Source organism: Ursus arctos, unplaced genomic scaffold (genome assembly GCF_023065955.2).
Source record: "Ursus arctos isolate Adak ecotype North America unplaced genomic scaffold, UrsArc2.0 scaffold_8, whole genome shotgun sequence".
Lineage (NCBI taxonomy): Eukaryota > Metazoa > Chordata > Mammalia > Carnivora > Ursidae > Ursus > Ursus arctos.
In genome coordinates, this window is record NW_026623100.1 from 47485528 (window position 1) to 47501380 (window position 15853).

General features: G+C 58.2%; 1 protein-coding gene across 5 annotated transcripts in view; it reads left to right on the forward strand.

Annotated features, from left to right (window-relative positions):
* Window positions 1–87: 87 nt before the first annotated feature.
* ATOH8 (atonal bHLH transcription factor 8) overlaps window positions 88–15853 on the forward strand; it is a 34509-nt gene continuing 18743 nt past the window's right edge. For 2 of the 5 annotated variants that reach the window (XR_007190805.2, XM_048222718.2), the window contains exons 1-2: window positions 88–1318; window positions 9919–10110. Coding sequence is in view for 4 of the 5 variants with exons in the window: in XM_048222718.2 (XP_048078675.1) it covers window positions 557–1318; window positions 9919–10110 (954 nt within the window). In the remaining variant the exon portion in view is untranslated. The remainder of the gene's footprint in view (window positions 1319–9918; window positions 10111–15853) is intronic. The other 3 variants (XM_044391808.3, XM_026481473.4, XM_026481482.4) reach the window with 2 other exon arrangements.

The window sequence follows — 15853 nt, forward strand, 5'->3', positions numbered from 1 at the left end:
GGGGAGGGAGAGCCAGAGGAGGCAGGTTCTGGACAGAAGGGATGGGGGTGGGGGGAGGTGGAGAGGACGCGGACAAAGGAGGCGGCCGGCAGCCCAGCTGTTTTGAAAAATGCTTCCTGTTTCTTTAAAGGCGCTCGCGGCTCGGGCGGCCGGGGCTGGGGAGGCGGCGGCGGCGGGAGCTGCCTCCTCTCCGGGCGGCGGCGCTGACTGATCTCGCGAACTGGGCTTCTGTGTAAACTGAGGCTAAACAAACACAGATGGAGCGCAGCGGGCGTTCTCCAGAAATGCTGGCAAGGCGGCCGCGACTTCAGATGACACTCTGAGCGCTCCGGGAACGGACAGCCCGGCGGCTTCTCGGAGCCGGCGGCGCAGCTGCCCCGGGCGAGGGGGAGAAAGGGAGGGAGGAGGGCGGGCGCGAGAAGGGGGAGAGCCCGAGACTCCCAGGCGCTGAGCGCCGCGGCCGCCCGGGCAGAGCCGGCGCGCAGCGTGCAGAGCGAGCGCGGCGGGCGCGCGGCCCGGGCAGCCCCACGCCCCTGCCTAGCGCGCTGCCCGCGCCATGAAGCACATCCCGGTTCTCGAGGACGGGCCGTGGAAGACCGTGTGCGTGAAGGAGCTGAACGGCCTCAAGAAGCTCAAGCGGAAAGGCAAGGAGCCGGCGCGGCGCGCGAACGGCTATAAAACTTTCCGATTGGACTTGGAAGCGCCCGAGCACGGCTCCACCGCCACCAACGGGCTGCGCGACAGGACCCAGAGGCTGCAGCCGGTCGCGGCCCCGGTGTCAGCCCCGGTGGCGCCGGCTGTTCCCTCAGGTGGGGGCGCGGACCCGGCCGGGGAGCGCCGGGGCGTCCGGGCGCCGGAGGTCTCCGACGCGCGGAAACGCGGCTTCGCCCTGGGCACAGTGGGGCCGGGACTCCCCACGCCGCCGCCGCCGCCGCCGCCGCCTCCGGCGCCCCAGGGCCAAGTGCCACCCGGCGGTCCCGAGGCGCAGCCTTTCCGGGAGACCGGCCTTCGTCCCCGAATCTTGCTGTGCGCACCGCCTGCACGCCCCACGCCGTCGGCGCCCCCTGCGCCCCCGGAGTCTTCCGTGCGCCCTGCGCCCCCCACGCGCCCCGGGGAAAGTTCTTACTCGTCAATTTCACACGTAATTTACAATAACCACCCGGATTCCTCCGCGTCGCCTAGGAAACGGCCGGGCGAAGCCACCACCGCTGCCTCGGAGATCAAAGCCCTGCAGCAGACCCGGAGGCTCCTAGCGAACGCCAGGGAGCGGACGCGGGTGCACACGATCAGTGCAGCCTTCGAGGCGCTCAGGAAGCAGGTACCGGTTCCCAGCCGCACACCCTCACTGAGCCCCGGGACGGTTGCTGGTGTGGGTGGGTGAGTGGCGGGGAGATTTTAGGGAGGATGAGGGTGCGTGTGAGGAGCAAGTTGTTCCCGCCGGGTCGGCCCCGGGGTCCAGAGAGGTTTGAGCCCTCCTAGGGCAGTAACCTTTGCCACAGCGTTGGTACGGATCTTAGCTTGCAAAGTGGGGGCAAAGGTTCTAGAGCTCTGGCCCAGGCACGCCCAGGTTCTCCCCCCACCCCCGGGGCGACCCTTCCGCGCGTCTACCTTCAGCCCTCAGAGTTCACTTTTATGGCAGCAAGTATTTGTCTTCCCGAGTCCTTTGGGCGCAGTGGAGAGTAGAGAGAGGGAATGTGGGAATCTGTCTCCAGCGAGGAAGCAGTGTGTTGGTGGTACGCTTCCTCCTCAGGCATTTAGCGTGGTCCGGGTCTGGGGAGGCCTAAGATGCTGCAGAGGGATGGACCTGGTTTTGCCAGCCACTCTTCAGTCCCTGCCTCCCAGAAGGGATGCCCCTACACTCAGGCTGCTTCGGAGCCCTGCACCCCATCCCCTGGTATCCTTAAGGATTTGGGCTACAAGCCCGCGTCCCCTCCCCAGAGGCAGCCTCAGGAATTGGCTGGTGAGAGCCTTCCTGGGGGATACCCTCAGCTGCTGCCCTTCACCTCATGGTGACGCAGGTAGGTCTACTGAGGGGACTGGTTGAGTGGAGGATCTTCAGAGCCTAGTTCTGGGGTGAGTCAGGGGCTTCTCAGTTTGGGGCTGGTGGGTGCTGCCCTCACCAGACAGCGTCCTCTAGGGGGATGGAGAAGAACATTTATCTGAGAATTGACCCTAATGGGGAGGGGCAGTTTTGCAATTACACTTTAAACAAGACTGGGACTACCCTGGGGTTCTAGACTCCTCCTTTTCTTAGAGAAAGGGAGATCTAAGAAGAAGGTAGTAAGTGCTCCCTGCCCCCACCCCACAGGGAATGGGGGAGGATTAGGGGTGAATGTGACTGGTTTGGATGTCAGGTTTTTTTGCTTACTCTACAGCTGACTTGCTGTGAGACTCCAAGAAAGTTACTCAACCTCTCTGGGCTTTAGCCAACAACAAAGCGTTTTAGAAAACATGATTTTCTTTTTGGATCCCACTCTCTTTCTCCTGCGGACAGAGTGGACAGGTGCCTGTGTTCATCCATGGGAAGGGAATTGAGCTCCTGGGAGAAAAGAGGCTCTATGACTTGAACCGGAGTGTCTTTCTTGGGTTTGGGTAAGATGCTTGGTCAGGGAGGTGGCCAACCACACCGGTTGGGACCCTGGGCACTGGGCCCAGTGGAACATTCGGGCTTACTCTTGGGCAGCAGCTCCGTGTCTGAATGCCGGGGGAGGGTGGCAGCCTATAGAGCAACCTACCCCAGGATGGAAGCGTGACAGACTGGGCAGAAAGATGCCTGTCCTCCTGCTTACCTTGAAACTAGGGAAACACTCTCAGATTCCCAGGGTGTCACAGCTGGTGAGTAGCAGGGCAGGGTTGGCACCTAGGTCCTTTGACTACCAGTTCAGGCTGCCTCTTTCATTTCCGAGAAAGTATTTGTGGTCTCTATGTACTCAGCTCCACTGAATATCTCATTTACCCAGTGGCTTTTGCTTCTTTCAGTAATATTCCATCTTGTTTGATCTTAACATCCTGTCAGGTTGAATTACCCCATTTAATGGAATGGAAAACTGAGGCCTGGAGAAAGAAGGAAGGAGACTTGTCCAAGATCACGCAATGGGTTAGGGAAGATGACAGTGGTTTCTGGAATGCCTGCCTGGCCAAATGCTTCCCACAGTGCCATCTGTATCTGTCGTGTTTATTAACGATCGGAAGCTGGTTTACCCATCACTGAGTCTGAGACGAGATTATTGAAATCCTGGTCTCCTTTCACTTCTACACTTTCTCTGGGGAAGTTCTACATCAAAAGGACAGGTTCAGGGACATCCCTACACCTGTGCATGGTCATTGCACGTGCCCGAGAGCACACGCAAATACATGGCCATGGAGATGCCTGCTCCCTTTTGTTCCCTCCTCGCTCAGACCATTCTGTCCCTTCCCCAGAAAGCTGCCAGGTCGGAGTGGGCACTGGCCTGCTGTCTGGGAGGGAAGGACATAAAGGCAGGGCGATGGTGATCTCAGAGCCAGGCGCTGAGGCCACACCCACTGCAGCCCCCATCAGACGGAGAGAATCCTCTGTCCTGAAGGAGCTCCTTCCTCCTCTGGGCCTCGGTCCCCCACATGTAAGAGGTGCGTGCGTGCACACGCATGCACGCATACGCTCTCACACACCCCAATCCAGACAGCCTGCAGCTCCGGATCTAGGCTCAAGTTCGACTGTTTGAAATGGGCCCTAGGCAAAGAAGGGAAAAGAAGGAGGATGGCTCTGCTTAAAATGAGGGCTTGGCCATCACAGCACTGAGATCAGTCCTGGGATTGTGAGTCCGGTCTGGGGTTTTGTTTCCCTGCGCAGCTAGCTTGCTGGTATGGTTAAAAGAGCACAGGGTGAGGCGTCCAGAGGCCAGGGTTTGAGTCGTGCCTCTGTTGCATGCTTTCTGTGTAACCATAAAAAGTCCCTTTTCCTCTCTGGGCTTCAGTTGCTAAAGCTGGAAAATGACGATAAGGCTTACCCCCGCCCCCCGACGTAGCTTCTTCACAGGGAGCAAATGAAGACAGGAATGGGGGCTGTAGGAGGAATGAACATTCCTTGAGCACTTAGAGTGTCCTCAGTGCCAGGCAAGGCCTTGAGAGGTGCGGAAATAAACATTCTTAATCATTTCAGTAACAATCATAGGAGCTACCCTCTGTCGGATGGTGCTTTGCGGCGAGCGCTGTGCGAGGCAGTTATGGGGATTAGCTCATTTAATGGAATAGGTATAATTATGATCCTCCCCCCATTTCACAGAGAGTGAAACTGAGGTTCAGAGTGCTTGCCTAAGTCGGGCGAGGTATCGCAGCCTTTTGCTACCCCACGGGGGCCTTGTGGCTTTTGTCCTGCCCGCCCCGTGGTGTGCCATTCGCTAGATGTGGGTGCGCTGTGGCTCCTTGGCATGATGCAGTCCCAGCTCGCATAGCTGTTGTCACTGTAGTGCCGTTGTCACTGTAGAGCCTGGATTCAAGTCAGACTCAGTGAGTTGCTGCGATGCCCAGGCTTTTAAGGGCTCTGCCTCTCAGCCTCTTGAATGCCCCGCAGCTGTCCACCCTCAGCCCCTCAGTAACGGGAAGCCTTCTGTTTGCTCCAGTCCACTCTGCTCTTAACCAGGGAGGGAAGAGGAGGGAGCTGCTTGGCCAAGGAAGTGCAGGTGGGGGAGAGGGCCTCCGGTCTGGTGAGGGGTGGGGGTGTGCAGGGCAGATGGTCAGGCCACAGCACATGCCACCGGCCCAGCTGCATAGGGCCCTCCCTGCCGCCTCATGTGAAGGCCATGTGTGCACAGCTGGGCCTGGCCGTGTGCAGGGCTGCTCCGGGGCCAGGTGGGAGGGGGTCGAAAGGAAAGCCTGGCCTTGCTGGGGGGAGGGGCAGCAGGGGAGGGGAGAGGCCAGCGTTCTGGCCTTGGCCTCCTGGCAGCATACTGGGACATCTGGTGTGTGTGCCGATTTCCTCTCTCCCCTCAAAACTTGAAGCAGCTCAGCCTTGGACCAATGGCAGCCTTGCAGGGCAGAGGCCCGAGGTGGCAGCGAGGAGCCCTCGGGGCCTGCTGAAGTGTCTCTTCAGGAAGGGGGTGCCAAGCAAGTTGGGCCTGGGCCCCCTTCTCTGCTGCCCCTGGAGCCTCCCAGAGGATCCTAACGGGGGGAACTCAGCTGGACCACGAGGGGGCATAGGGATGGCGGCCCTCAGTCACAGACCCCATAGCACTCCAGGGGGCTGTGACCCCACAGCAGCCAGTGCACACCTCCTCAGGGAATGGGGAGACTCCGTCCACATGGTTGAGGGGTGACAGAGGCCTCGTGACCTGTCACCAAGGGGCTCTTTACTGAGCCTCATTGCACTGGGCGAAGTGCCCGACCTGAGCTTGTTGTTGCGTGTCTGTGGTCATCTTTCCCAGCCTGTCTGGCCCTCGGGCCACGGCTCGTAACTACTAACACCCAGGTTCTCAGGGTCCAGCTTCGTGGCTGTGTGGAGAGGGGACGTTAGAGAACCCATATCGGTAGAGCTCAACAAGGACCTTGAACAGCCCTGCACCAAGTGGCTTCACCCCAGGAAGCCAGCCCTCACTGACGTGAGAGATTAGAGAAGAATTTCCAGTGGAATCAGGTGCTCAGCTGTGGGCTGTGCACACAGTGCTGTGGGAGCTCTGTGGATCTAGCGGTCCCGACGGGCTTCCAGAAGGGCATCCTGGGCAGGATCTGAAGGGGGGGACGGCTTTGAGCACTTTCCTGCATGGGCTGGTAGCTTCTTGGCATTGTTCCTCTGCACAACTTCCTGTATTTGCCTCCTGCCATCCCCTTCGCAGGTAGCGGGGACTCCAGTGGTAAGAAAGCTGAGATCCTTTAAGGTCATGGGACTGTCTAAGGTCACGGTGGATGGCCAGGAGTAGAGCCAGGTCCTCAGGCTCCCAGGCCAGTGCCCTTCCCACCTTTTCCTGCTTCCTGGAGCCAGAAGAGAGTCTGGCTTAGGATGGGTGGGATGGAATGTTTGGGGAGCATATGGGACCTTGTGACAATCCCCAGACCTGGCCCTTTGAAGCTTAAAAATCCTTATGGGGTGAGCACAAGGCAGGACCTTTTACTTTCCTAGAAGTTGGGCAGTGTTAGGAATTGAAGGCAATGTTAGGAACCGAAGGAGGCGTGCAGCCTCCTTTGCCCTGTGTCCTCTGACTAGGGGAGCAGAGCGCTGCTGAGCCGGTCCTCTGCAGGTGGTGGGGCAGCTGGTCATGTACACAGGCTAAAGTCCCATGGGATCATCAGTCCGGAACCCTCCATCCCCAGCTCAGAAGGGTGGGCTGCCTATCCCCCGAACTTTGGCCGTCAGGGCCCATCCACATCCACAAGCAGTTGTTTCCAGCTAATTGGAAAGAGCCCAGCTAAGGCATCAGATGCTTCTCTGCGGAGTGGAAGAGATCATTCCTTTCTCACTGGGCTGTTTAAAGATAAATATAGGCATTGTATTAAAAATCCCCTTAGTAGATTACGATAAGCAGCCAGGGGTGGCCTGGTCCCAACAATCACGTAAGGTACCCAGGCATTGTCGTTCCTACTCTGCAGACGAGAGAACAAAGGCTCAGAGAGCAAAGGCACCTCCCAAAGTCAGTGGTAAGTGCCTGCGGCTCAGACCAGCTCTTTCCACCCTTCCTCCACCTCCCGGAACTAGGACCTGTTGCCAGACTCTTACTTTGTGGGGGCCAGGCCGTTGTGCTTCTGAACTGGGCTTCTGGGGCCACGCGGCTGCATCCCCGGGCCTGGGCACCAGGAGGATCTGGAATTAAACAGATGAGCCAAGGAGCACCTCCCACCCAGGGGAGGGGCAGGAGGAGGAGTGAGCTGCCCGAAAGGCACCCATGGCATCCTACATAAGGCCACCTGTGCTGGCGGGAGCCTGGGGAGCTCTGTGGCCATGAACCTTTCTTGCGTACTAGACAGACAAGCTCCTGGCTTAGCTTCAGGTCTTAGCTGAGTGAACTGGGCCCCAGTATGTCTACCTCCCTGCATCTTCCTGTGCAGGTGGGGTAACAGTCTTTATTGTGGGGAAGCTTTTAAGTGGGACAGACTACCTGTCTGTTGCCATGTGCTAGATATATCACTAGAGCCCCATGGATGGTTTCCTTGTCAGATCTGGATTTTGATAGAAGCAATGGGACAGAGTGACAAAACTGGCCCACAACCTGGACTGGAGCCTCTAGATTAGCCTTGGCCTCATCTGTTGCCCTGTAATCCTGCAGTGACCCTGTGTCCCCATGCGTAGGTCCTTCCCGAGATCCCTGGTCCCCACTGGCAGGAAAGCCCATCTGTTCAGGGGCCAAGAGCTCAACGAGCAGGGTAACTCCCAGAGTGGCCCCTGGGTGAAAACCCCAGTAGGGACCAGTGTCACAGAGCTGCACCCAGCGCCCAAGGGCCTCTGGCAGGTAGGCACTCCCTCTTGGGTGCAGAGGGGGCAGAGGTGCTGGGCTGGCTCTTGAGACGCACCCCCCCTCCCCTGTGCCAGGACTCCCGGGAACCTTTCTGTTCCACAGACCTTGTTTATTTGTTCAGGCTGATAAAGCAGGATTCTCTGGACTCTGGTAGGGAACAGGCAAAGTGCATTGTTCTGCCGGCTTTTCTTGGCTTTTCTTGGCTGGGTTTGGAGGCACAGCCAGAGCTGGGGGAGTGGGGGGACACAGGAGTCCAGCATTCTCTCTGTCACCAACCTGCCCCTCCTTCGGTTTCCTAATCTCCTGAGGGGCAACTTCCTGGCTGCTGGAAGATTTTAAAAGGGGACAACAAACCTTGCCTCTGGTGTGGGTGACATTTCAGGACCCCGGCTGGTTGGGGGGCGGGGGTGATGAGCAGGTCGTGTCCTGGCTCCAGGGCTCCTGCCCCTCACCTGCTCTGGAGCCCCCTTTGGAGACGGTCTGCAGCCCCCTTTGGAGACGGTCTGCAGCCCCAGTGGTAAGGACTCGCTGACTTGTATCAGGCCTTACTCTGTGCTGGTCCTGGTGAGGGCAGGCCTGTTAGCATATGAAGAGGAAACCCCCCCCCCCCCCCCCCCCCCCCCGCCTTGCCTCAGAAAAGTGACATAAGTCCCCTAGGGTCTGCGAGCCAGGGAGAGCTAGAGTCAGGAGTTGAACCCAGATGACCAAAAGGCATGTGTGCTTAAACTCTACACTGAATAGCTAAATCTTCATCCTCAGAGAGAGGAAAGGGTTTTGAACACCTTTCTAAACATTCTGGAGCCCCCTGATGAACATGGAAGTAGATCATTCATTTGTTCATTCATTCTCATTCAACAAACCCTTCAGAGGGCCTGTGAGGGGGAAGACCTGTGCCAGGCCCTGCGGACGTGGGCCTCCCCCCATCAGCTCACAGGCAGACGGGCCATTAAATAAGTCACAACAATTGGGAGTTAAGGACAGTTGGGGGGCTATTAGAGCACTGTTAAGGGCAGGTGCCCGCCCTGGCTGGCCTCTCCTTGCCCCCCCGTGCCCTCCCGCCCCGGTGTAGAGTTGGGTGGGGAAGGTCAGAGAGAGCTCCTGGACAAAGTGAGAACAAAGTGGAAGATGCATTTAGGGTCCCCCTCTGAGGGGGCCGTCTTATTCGTGCTTTCTCCGTCTCTGCACCAGCAGCGGCTTGCGCCGGGCCGTTCCCTATGGCGGGGGGCCGTACAGGACCCTGTGCATTGCAGTGTTTAGCAGCGTCCCTGGCATCTACCCGGCAGGGGCCGGTACCCCCCTCTCCTCCGCTGCGCCCCAGTACTGACGGTGAAGAATGTCTGCAGATATTGCCGACAGTCCCCTGAGGGACAGAATCATCCCCAGTGGAGAACCACTGGCCCAGAACAGGGCCTGATATATGGGGGTTACTCACCAAATACTTGTTGAGTGGACCTGCTGGGGCGACCCACTCTGTGGGAGGGTGGTTAATGGGGACCAGAGTCGGTGGTAGGGGTGGAGGCTGTGTCCGGGTCTGGAATGCCAGAGAGAGGAGGGAACCGGGGCCCTGGGGGCTGGGTGAGCACGGGGCAGCCGTCTAGGTGAGCTGTGGAGCAGAGGGGCGGTAGGCCGTGCTGGTTAGCACGTCGTGGGCCCATTTGCACGTCGCAGCACAGAGCTCAGCTGTGTCATCGTTGCTTTTTGCACACGCGCACGGGACAAACATTGGTGGACAGGGTTAGAAAGTTAGACGCTTCCTCTCTTCACCCCGTACAATCTCTTGTGCAATTCGTGAGTGTCTGCTTGGCACTGAGTCACTGACAAGCCTGTCAAGTCTGGTTGGGGCTGTAAATATTTGTGATGCACCTGTTGCCTGCCCAGCAGCACTGCAGGTCCCGAGGGCATGAAGAAAAAGAAAGCCCTCCCAGCTAAGCCTGGCACTCTCCTTCTCGTATGTTCCCAGCGTCCTGTGTACCTAACTCTGTGATGACATTGTAACATCTCCCTTGAGGAGTGTGAGTTCTCTGAAGTCAGGAATCAAGTCATTATTCGTAGGTGGACCCCGGCGTGTCCCACAAGACCAGGGTTGCTGGATAAGTGAGCAAATGGAGTATCGGAGCTGAAAAATACGAGAGACCCCTTCTTAGGGAGCGTGGGGGACAGAGCTCTGTCGCGGTGGGGACTCACAGGCTTCACTCCTGTTGCCGTGTGGGCATGAGGTGAACCTCAGTTTCTTCCCCTACCCAACGGGGGCATGGATGCCTCCTGGAGTCTGTGAGTGGACGAGTTGAGAGGCGTGCGGGAAAACAGTGGGTGCTCAGAACAGAAAATAAAATCCGGGTCAAGGGATTAGACGGGCCCCCTCTGCTGCCCGGCGGTCCACTTTCGGGCAGCGGGACATCATTGTGAGTGGCCCCGTCTGCCTGGCCAGGGTGCCCTGCTGGGCCGCGCTCAGCACAGAGCCCCCGGCAGCCCCTCCTGATGCCTTCTCAACCCCCAGGTGCCGTGTTACTCCTACGGGCAGAAGCTGTCCAAACTGGCCATCCTGCGGATCGCCTGTAACTACATCCTGTCCCTGGCGCGGCTGGCCGACCTCGACTACAGCGCCGACCACAGCAACCTCAGCTTCTCCGAGTGTGTGCAGCGCTGCACCCGCACCCTGCAGGCTGAGGGACGGGCCAAGAAGCGCAAGGTACGTGCCGGCCACTCAGGCAGCAGCCTCCGGAGGGGGACGGGAGCGGTGGCGACAGAAATCGGGGCATCCCACTCACCCTGGCTTCTGAGGGGCCAGCAAGATCAGCCTCCTAGAGGTTTGCTGGGGGTCGCTCCAGCTTCAGAGCTCCTCACACCCCTGAGATTATGGGCGTGACCTACTCCTGGTCACGGGGCTGGCGGGTACCTTGCACAGTCACCCTGGGCCTCTGGGTCTGGACTTGCTCCCTTAATGAGGAAGATGGTGTCTCTGAAGCTCTCTCTGGTTTTTTGTGCTCTGGTGCTGATGTGCTCACATGGCCCCTGATAGATGTTGTATCAGAAGGAGCCAGAACGAGATCCTCTGAGCAGGGTCCCAGACCAGGAGAGCCCGTGGGCATGTTTGGGAGTATGACTTGGCCTGTGGATTACCTGAGGCCGTGCATTAAGGCGAATGGTGTTCGTAATTCATTCATTCGCTCTGGAGATATTTGCTGATCCCCAACCACCTGCCGAGCATTGTGGGCAGGGATATAGAGGTGACAGTCACGGTTCCAGTCCCCGTGAAGCTCACAGGGTGGTCAGAGTGACCCTTCTGCCAGCGCATCTGGTGGTACAATATGGCAAGGTGGTTGCGGAGGTCTGGGCTAGGGGCGGCGGAAGGCCAGGCAGAGAAGGGACAGGTTACGTCTCCTGCCAAGGGAACGTTTGAAAGGGCATTTTAGGGTAAGTGGTATTTTATCCGGGACCAGAAGGACAACCAGGAGGTCACCAGGAAGGTGAAGCAGGGCACAGCATCCAAGACAGAGGAACCGGCGTGTACCAAGCTTGATGTGTTCGGAGAAATATGTGCAGGAGGAAGGGTGGGGGGTGCAGCCGTGGTCCCTGAATGCCTGTGCTCCCAGCCTTTCCACTTGGGCGTCAGTGCCAGGCAGTACTGAGCAAGGCTTATGGCAACCCTCTGGGCCTCTGTTCCTATGAGGCCAGGGGAAGAGACACAGAGAGGGACCCAGTGTGTGTCTGCGAGGTGGGTGGATGCTGGGAGAGATGCCTGGCCCCTCTGGGCATCCCAGGATGGAGAGGGTAGGGGAGCCCGGTGACTGGCATCCTCCATGCTTCCTTCCACCTCCTCCTTCCTTCCTGGCCTGCCTCTCCCTCTCATCCCTGACATTCCTCTCCCAGCCCCTCCTTTCCAGCAGGCTCTTCTCTGGGTTCTCCAGGTTTCCCAGAGGCCTCTGGGCCCTGAGCCAGGAAGGCCCCCCATGGACTCTCCTGCCTCCGCCGGAGAGGGCCCCTCACGTCCCCACCGCTGGCCACTGCTGCTGCCACGGTAATTGTACGTTGCATTCCTGGGAGTGATTTAACGTGGACCAATTAGATGAAATCCTCATCAAGTGGGTGAGAGAGGAAGCGCCACTGGCTGCTGGCAGGGCGGCTTTCCTCTGGAAAGTGACACGGGTAAATTAAGGGCGTGATTGATGGCTCCATGCAGGGCTCTGTGACAAAGGAGGTTTGTAAACTCTGAGTGAACTTCCCGTGGCATTCGGGCGGCCTGGAGGTGTGGATGGGCAGGGTGGGTAGGCACCATTGGCTCCCAATCCACCCATCATCCCCGCACCTCCCCCCTCAGCTCTCAGGTCCCCCCTCCTGCACCGAGACAGCAGTGCTGACCCTTCCCTGTTACTTGATTGGAGCAGATAGTGTCCTGGGCTGGGGAGGACAGAGGGAGAGGCGGGTGAAGATGCCCAGCAGAGATGAGCTTTTGACTTCCCCTGAAATCCCCTCAAATCTAAGCCACCTTAGAGACCACCTGGTCCAACTCCCCATTGTCCCGATTGGGAGACAGAGGTGACAGATTGTGGTTCCCAGCGTCAAAACCCCTCCTCGTCACCTACCAGCTGTGCCATCTTGGACCCATTTTTTCACAGCTTCGAGCCTCAGTTCTGTCGCTGATAATTGGGTGTGCTGGAAACATCACCAGTGATTTCTCAGGCGCTTTCCAGCCTCCATGTCCAAGCGGGGGTCTTGCCTCACCTCGCCTTGGAAGAGCATGGGGTAGCTTGCATCCTGCGTCCCCTCCTGCTGGGTGGCTGTCTCTGGGCTGCTGTCCCCCAGGTGCTGCCTGCACCGTCAGCATTGCCAAGAGGACATAGATGGACAGGGTCCTGGAGGTGCCAGGACAACTTGAGGACTGGTCCAGCCCCAGTGTTCTGTCCTGGCAGGCTGGGGGTTCACAGGGCCACCCCGTTTCTGTGGTTTGTGCTTTCCTGCATGTCTGTCACTGTGTGGGTAGGTGAGTCCTGAGGTGCCCTCAGGGAGGGTCTCTAGTGACCTGCCCCGTGGCCCTGAGTGGCTGGGGCCGGCCACCGCTTTGTTTTCCAGAACCAAGGGGGCTGGTGTCCCTGGAGATTCACTTGATGATTCGTTCATTCACTCAATGTATATTGAGAATGTGCAGTGAGTTCGCACCGGGGCTTGACCCTCCATAGTCCCTGTAGACAGAGTGGATGGACTGGGAGCTCAGATCAAGCCTCTGTCCCCCTCCCGTATAGCCACTGAGGGTTTGGGAATGGGAGTGAGCCAAGCTTACATCCTAAGGAGAGAAATAGAGGGCAAAGAAGGGAAGAAACTAGAAAACATATGTCAGTGTAAGTGTGCGGCTCCAAGGAAGTCCTCTGTAAATGGCAGCTGTGACGGTGGTGGCCCTCACCAGCGCGACTGATAGCGATTTCAGCTGTCCCCCTCGATGGCGCCCTCACAGTGAATGTGTCCCCAAGAGGCCGGGAGACCCTTTCTCAGGATGCCTCCTTGAGAGAATGTGCGCGGTGTCCTCTGAGATCCCTTGTAGCTCTCATGAGCTGCCTTGATGCCCCCGCCCCAGACCTGTTAAGGATGGGATTTATTTTATTTTATTTTATTTATTTTTTTAAAGATTTTATTTATTTATTTGACAGAGAGAGACAGCCAGTGAGAGAGGGAACACAGGCAGGGGGAGTGGGAGAGGAAGAAGCAGGCTCCCAGTGGAGGAGCCTGATGTGGGGCTCGATCCCATAACGCCGGGATCACGCCCCGAGCTGAAGGCAGACGCTTAACCACTGCACCACCCAGGCGCCCCAAGAATGGGATTTAAAGTGAATTCAGTTCCCACCTTACCCCCGTCAGGCCCCAGGTGCCTCCTCTGGCCCATCTCCGCCCTTCCCTGCCAGGGCCAGAGACCTGCATCCCTTGACCCATGGGTCCTCTGTCTCTGGGCCTCACAGGACACAACTTTGAGAGCTCAGAGCCTCGTTTGGAAAATAGGGTCGTGTGGCAGCGAGGCCTGTGTCAGAGGCCGCCCAGCCCAGGGATGGGGGCAGGGGTGGGGGGGTTGTGGTGGGGGGAGGAGGAGACTCGCCTTGGAGAGCTCAGTTCTGACTCTGGCTGGAGCTGGAGATAATGCGCTAAGACCTGGCTCCGGGCCATGTTTCTGCGCTCCTGTTCTTAAAGCAGCAGCTCCTGGGAGCTTCGGAGGAGAAGGGGGAGGAAGAACAGCAGGACTGTTGCACACCTGGGCTGGGGGGGGGCTGCGCTTGCCAGACCTGCAGAATAGGAATGGACCGATTTCCCACAATCCAGGGCACCCCTTTCCAGCAACTTTAACCTCTGGACTCATAATCAGAGTAAAACAACGGCTACTAACATTGATGGCATAGTTTCGACCCGGGTGCTAAATGGCCAGCAAGTCCCTGCCCTCGGGTTGCTTGCAGGCCATTTGGGGATGGGGAGAGAAAAAAGGTCACGATGCACGGAGAGAAGGGCTATTCTGGAAGCTTGGGCAGCCCCCACTTAGGGCCCCCCCGGGACTGTGCTGGCTGGGGGGCGGCCGGCTCTGCAAGGCTGAGCGGCTGCGACTCACCCTGCGGACACTCGGAGCCGGGGGAAGCGCGGAGTGGGTGCAGTGCCGTCCGACTTGCGTCTTCCCTCTCTTCCTGCTGCTCTCTAGGCAGGGGAGGCTTTTCTTGGTGCTGGCAGGTCCCAGGGCGACCTGACTCCTTTCTGGAAGAACATCTCGTGTGCAGACTTCCCTAGCTTTGGTGTTGGGGACAAGCTGAGGTGGTGCGTTGGTTGTGGGTTGGGGGTCATTGGGAGCCAAGGGTGTTTCGAGGGACCCCTTACTGTCTGAGCAGCGGAGCCGGGGCCTTGGACAAGACTGGTGGCTCCTGCTGTGTAAGTGGGCCTTGCCCCAAGCCCCCGAGCCCGTGAAGCAGAGTCTCGAGAGCTCCTCCTCTGGCTGCACCCAGCCGCCTGTGTGCAGGGCCTCCTGTGTCTGGGCCCAGAGTGTCCACCGAGAGGCACTGTCCTGGCTCTGTCCCCACCTGCATGTACATAGTCACCCCCCACTGGGGCCTCCGTGTCCACTCCTGTAAGGGGAGTTGTCACCAGAAGTGATTTCTAAGGCCTTTTGGGGTCGGCTCTCCAAGCTGAGGTCACCTCAACCCCTTTCTCTGTCTGAATGGCGAAACGTGTCACTCTTACTTCCCCGTGCCCTGCATGGGCATTTCACACAGATCTGAGAGTTGCTCCCAGAGACCGCCGGGAGCGCTGATAATCCCTGAGGTTCTTAGAGCCTGGATTACATGCCGGGCATGGTGCTTAGGTCTTGTGATGGGTCACCTCGTGACTCTTCCTGCCAAGCCTGCGAGCTGGGTACTGGTGCTGTCCCATTGCCCAGATGACAAAGCTGAGGTTCAGAGGCCTGAGGAACTTGACCAAAGTTCCTTAGCCAGTAAGAGAGGTGTGCGGGGGGGCCCTGCCCTTCCCTGTCCTGCCTCCCACATGGAAGTAGGTGTGTGAGAGGATGTTCTCTTTCCAAATCCTCCCGGCCAAGTTACTGAGATAAATACCATTTGCCTTCAAAGCCCATAGAGTCCATCTATGCTGGGAAGAAAAGGGGGGTGGGTGGGAAACCACCATCAAATTCCCTTCTAGTCATAAAAATGGATGCAATTTATTTTTTCTGGCATTCCAATTACATAGACGTTTGTCGCCAGCTGTTTGCTCTCTAACACAGAGTGTTCTCTCAGCTGCCGTTTCTCCTCTCACATTTGACATTATTAGTCCACAAGTCTGGCAGGGACCGGGTTGGAGGGATCATTGGCTGGGGAGCCTCACAGGTGAGCTCGGAGCCAGCTTTCCCCCGGAAGGCAGAACTCGGCCCTCTGATGGTCCCCAGGTGGGGTAGAGGTGAGGTGCTGCTTTCCTCTCTCCGCTCACACTCTGGGGATGCAGAAACCCTTCAGAGAACCCTTGCCCCCCTGGAGCACCTCTTTGAGCCAGGGTGCTCCTCTGGAAATCCCTGCAGAGGCTCAGTGACCCTTGGGCCAGGACACTGGAGAAAGGGTGTCTGTGTAGGTGGGGGTTAAGTTGAACCCTGCCGTTCTTTTCAGTTCTTTGTGGTGCTGGCATTTAACTTTAAGGCATATAAAAGCATAACAAGGAGCCCTCAGCAAGACTGTGAAGTAGGAGAAGGGTAGAGCACTGGGGCCGGAGACCTGGGTTTGAGTCCTGACACTGGCACTTCCTAGCTGTGTGACATTGGGCATGTCACTTAACCTCTCTGATTCCCCGCCCCCATCCTCTCATCTGTAAAGCGAGAACCCACATGCCTTCCTTGCCACCTTGCTGGAGCGATTACACAAGATCCCAGTTGAGAAAGGGCTGGCATTTTCTCAGTGAGTGCCGGAGAGGAAATCTCAGGAATTTAC